The following is a 4,692-nucleotide window of genomic DNA, read 5'->3' as shown; positions in this document are numbered from 1 at the left end:
ATGAAACCTTCGAAACTCGAAAGGCACTTCTCGCAGTCAAAACACTCAGATTTAGTTAAGAAGCCAGTTGAATATTTTCAAAGGATGCGTGAAAGTATGCAAAAGCAAATAAGTTCATTAGGAAAAAAATGACTGTTGAAGATAAGTCCCTAGTAAAGGCTTCTTATTTGATAGCACTTCAAATCGCGAAAAGTAAAAAGCCGTATACGGAGAAGAATTAATTAAGCCTTGCTTGTTACAAGCCTGTAAAGAGGTTTTGGGGAAACAGGCTGTCCAGAGACTGAAAATAATTCCTATGTCCGCTAACATTGTGAAGCGCAGAATCGAAGACGTGGCCGAAGATATTGAAAATCAAGTGATGGAAATGGTGAAAAGTTCAACGTTTTATTCAATTCAACTCGACGAATCAACAGACATAACTAAAAAGGCAGTTCTCCGTTGTTTTGTCAGGTTTGAGTGTCAAGGAGAGCTAAAGGAAGAACTCCTCTGTTCGCTCAACTTGCCGGGTAGAACAACCGGCTCCGAGATTTTCGATGCACTTAACGGTTATTTACTGAGACACGGTATTGAATGGAAGAAATATGTTGGGATATACACAGATGGTGCCGCATGCATGACTGGGCATCTTTCAGGAGTTGTTACAAAAGAGAAAGATGTTGGACACCCAGACATCTTGTTTACTCATTGTATTTTACATGGTGAGCAACTTGCGGCGAAAAGAATGTCTCCAGAACTGCACGAAGTACTCTCTGATGTAATTAAAATTGTAAATGAAATTCGGCACAAAAAGGTCAATTCTCAAATATTTTAGGCACTTTGTGGAGAAATTGGCTCTCAATATACTCATCTCCTTCTTCACGCTGAGGTGAGATGGCTGTCGAGAGGCAAAATACTAGCCCGATTGTTCGACCTGCTCCAAGAAGGCAAGTTATTTTTCCAGCAACAAAATAAATCGAAATTCCTAGATTTCTTGTCCGACGATGATTAGCTAGCCAAGCTTGCATATCCCGCAGATATTTTTTCACTGTTAAACGAGCTAAATACGTCTTGCAAGGACAGCTTACGGACGTATTCACACTGCGAGGTAAAATGGATGCATTTCAAAAGAAAATATTGCTGTGGCAAACGCGGTTGGCTGAAGAAGATCTGTAAATATTCTAGAATCTTAATGAGTATATGAAAGAAGAGGATGTCAACCGACAGGTAATAACCATTGTTCGACACCACTTAAGGTCGCTCACAGAATCTTTTGGCCGTTATTATCCAAAGGAAGAGGACCCCCCAGACATGGCAATATGTGGATAATGGATCCATTTTCGACGAAAATTGAAGATAACAATTTGAGCATGAAAAAGCCATTAAAAGTTTAATCCCATTTGCAACAACCTATTTGTGTGAAAAGAGATTCTCATCTGTTACGGCAATCAAAAGTACCGCTGTCGGCTTGAAATAGAAAAGGCTCTCCGTGTTGCAGGGATCTCATTGGAGCCAAGAATCAATAAACGTATTTGTTTAAGTGCATTTCATATTAATAAAATGCAACTTTTATGATCATTTTTATACGTTTGTACCTTTTTTTTAAAAAAATTCATGTTATTGGTCCGCGGGATTCAAAATTGTGAAGTTTAGTGGTCCCTGAGGTCAAGAAGACTGGCGACCGTTGTTGTTAAACTAACGTATATCCTGAAGAAACAACCAGTCAGTTGGATTTTGTCAAACTACCCGGTTTACTCTAACTAGTATAATAATATACTATGAATTAAAAATACTTCTTTTTTTTTTAATGATACTTTATTTGACTGACATTTAGGAAGAAACATGTACATTTTTTTCTGTTTATTTAGAACAACAACAAAAATAGGTTAATAAATGGACAGAATAATTTTTTAATAATAATATATTTATTGATTGCTAAAATATTTATGCATACAATAAACATCTTGTGTGACATTGCACCTTATAATTTTACAGAGTTCAGCACTAAGTGCTGCAATTCCTACATTGGATTTCAATTAAAATTTTTAATAATTTTTTTTTTGCCTTTATATTATGTATTTACAACACATGTTCTTCTAATATTAACAATGAAGATTATACAGAATTTTTTGTATAATTTTTTATTTTTATTTTATTTTATTTTTATTTATTTATTTTTTTAAAGTTTGAGAAAGAATGATTATACACACAAATTTCTGCATTTGCTTATAAGGATTACTTGTAGATGAGTGAGGCAAGTTAATCCCACCTACTTCGAAGCTTGGGTTAGCTTTTATGAAGAGAGTGGGATTTAGCCTTCACTATTTGTGTTGTTGCTACTGTTTATGTATGGGATGTAGGCATTGGATGCTACTGATTTATGATGTGTATATTAGTGTTAATGGAATCTTAACTTTGTTGGTATATTTTCCAGAGTTCGTTTTTTTAATGTTCTTTAATTATCTACGTGTTTTAACTTTCTTGGTAGGTTGTTGAGTTGCGTGGGTATCTGATGTGATATCACAAAAGAACCGTATGAATTGTTGAAGGGTGTGGGGATGTAGAGAGTTGTTGTAGGTCGTGTAATACGATATGTGTCTCTGTGGTTTCGTTAGGTAATATTGAAATAATTCCTTGTTAATGTCATGTAGTGTTTCAGGTTTTTAATGCTCAGAATTTTGTGTATCGCCATGTGCTTGTCGGATATTAGTTGTTGCGTGTAAGGTGTCCAGATCACTGTTGACACGATTTTCCTGTGTAGTGTTTCTAATTTTGTTAGGTGGCTGTTTGATGTATTTGTATAGACTATTATTCTATCTGAGTAGGGATTCGCAGATACCGTGATATAGGAGTTTTTTTTTATGTTGGGTGGAATAATGTCTTTAACTTGGAAGAGTTTTGCTGCGATGATCTGGAGTTTGGTGTGTAGGTATTCTATATGTTTTGTCCATTTAAGGTGGCAATCAATGTAAAGACCGAGGTATTTTGCGCGTGTTACAGGTTTGATTTCGGAACATTGGCAGGTATTTTTGTTGTTAATGCAGCGGTATATGTGACAATGTATCGATAGTGATGCGGGGCGTATGATTCTTGGGTTGTGTATTATCAACATCTGTATTTTGGTGCCATTGATTAGAATTGCGTTTTGGTGGAAGTATGTTGTGATTTCGTTTAGGTCTTATTGTAATTAGCAGAGAGCTGTGTTATAATAACAATAATAATAATAATAACAACAACAACAACAACAATAATAATAATAATAATAATCGGTGCACTTGGTGCAACTTCAAAGAAGCCATCCAACTATTTACAGCAATTAAACATCAACGAAGTGACCCCATATGAGCTACAAAAAACAGCACGACTTGGAACAGTCCATATTTTACGATGCTACCTGACAGACTATTCTTAAATTCTTGAGTAGAATCTGAATTGTTCTAAATCACCAGTCAAATTGTTGTTTAAATAATGTTATTTAAATCTTGTTTTGACTGTATATCAATTATGTGAATAAATAATAATAATAATAATAATAATAATTTTTTTTGAATAATAATAATAATAATATGCATTGTATGAATACGACGACTCTGGTATTAAATTACCTGTCATTTTTTTTTTTTACGTATAATTTAAATACTAAATTAGAAAACGCAAACTTGATAAAGTTTGCGTTTTCTAATTTAGTTTACTAAGTATGTTTACAGTTAATTTCTCAAAAAATATCCGCCTCGATCTCAATGCACAACGCATTTGTTTTCAAATTTAATTTATACATTAGATTTTTAATTCGGTTTAACATTTTTATTTGGAATTACTTCATTTTATTTTCGATTTTTTCCCCCAATTTTAACTTCTAGTATTTTAATCTATCCATCCATTCCTCCTCCGTCCTAATCGTGTTCATTCCCCTATTTTTTTTATATTCATTTGTATTAATTAAGCAGATATCCACTTGCTGAATAATTATAAAGCCGAAAATAGCCACAGACTGGTTATGAAATTTTTTGATAGTTTTTCCTTTACATTCTTAATTAGGTAAGAAGCAAGAAACTATAACAGTATTGCAAATAACAAATCTCAGTGATGTAACTTCCTGTCAGAAAGGTATCGTTTGTTATTCTGCACTGTGTGAAAATTTCACAATTCCCTACCAAGTTTTCTGCATACAACAGGAGACATCCTGCCGAGTTGCTTTCAATGACTACTGGATATCAAGGTTGTGGTAGGGAAGGGAAACTTAATTTTACATCTCACAAACCAATACTATATACTTTCCTCCATGTGTGTGTGATTAAACAAGACATAATTCAACATTGTCCACCCTCACCTTGACCCTTTATTTATCAGTCTTATCTACATGGCGCTCGAGTGTACCTATTCACAGCGAACATTGAAAAGAAGGAAAAACTATAGCAAAATATGAGAATAACTAACAATATGTTAATCAATTAAAAGCAACAAAACCTGTCAGTTTCAAGCAGATTAAATGAATTACTGACATCCTTGTTGGTTAATCATAATGGCTTACTATGTAGCAAGCCAATATGATTATGTAGTCTTTATGGTAAAACGATGTCTGTATTTTTTTGCACCCTAACACTACTACAGAAATGCTTTAGCTATAGCCAACAGCTGTTTAGTAATTAGCATAAAAAAACAACCAATGATGATACACTAAATTGCCAAAAATATTGGAACATCCTATACGACGGT

The 4,692-nt window shown here is 33.9% G+C and overlaps 1 protein-coding gene across 1 annotated transcript; it reads left to right on the top strand.

Moving 5' to 3' along the window:
• The first annotated feature begins 295 nt into the window (after positions 1 to 295).
• On the top strand, positions 296 to 811 carry LOC150098693 (SCAN domain-containing protein 3-like). Its single transcript, XM_090405734.1, has one exon. It carries the CDS (start codon positions 296 to 298, stop codon positions 809 to 811), a length of 516 nt encoding a protein of 171 aa, XP_090261860.1.
• The last annotated feature ends 3,881 nt before the right edge of the window (positions 812 to 4,692 follow it).

The sequence above is a fragment of the Typopeltis vanoorti genome, chromosome 15 (genome assembly GCF_054136105.1).
Source record: "Typopeltis vanoorti isolate ZY-2024b chromosome 15, IOZ_Tvanoo_1.0, whole genome shotgun sequence".
NCBI classification, from domain to species: domain Eukaryota; kingdom Metazoa; phylum Arthropoda; class Arachnida; order Uropygi; family Thelyphonidae; genus Typopeltis; species Typopeltis vanoorti.
This window is presented reverse-complemented; position numbering and strand designations above follow the sequence as displayed.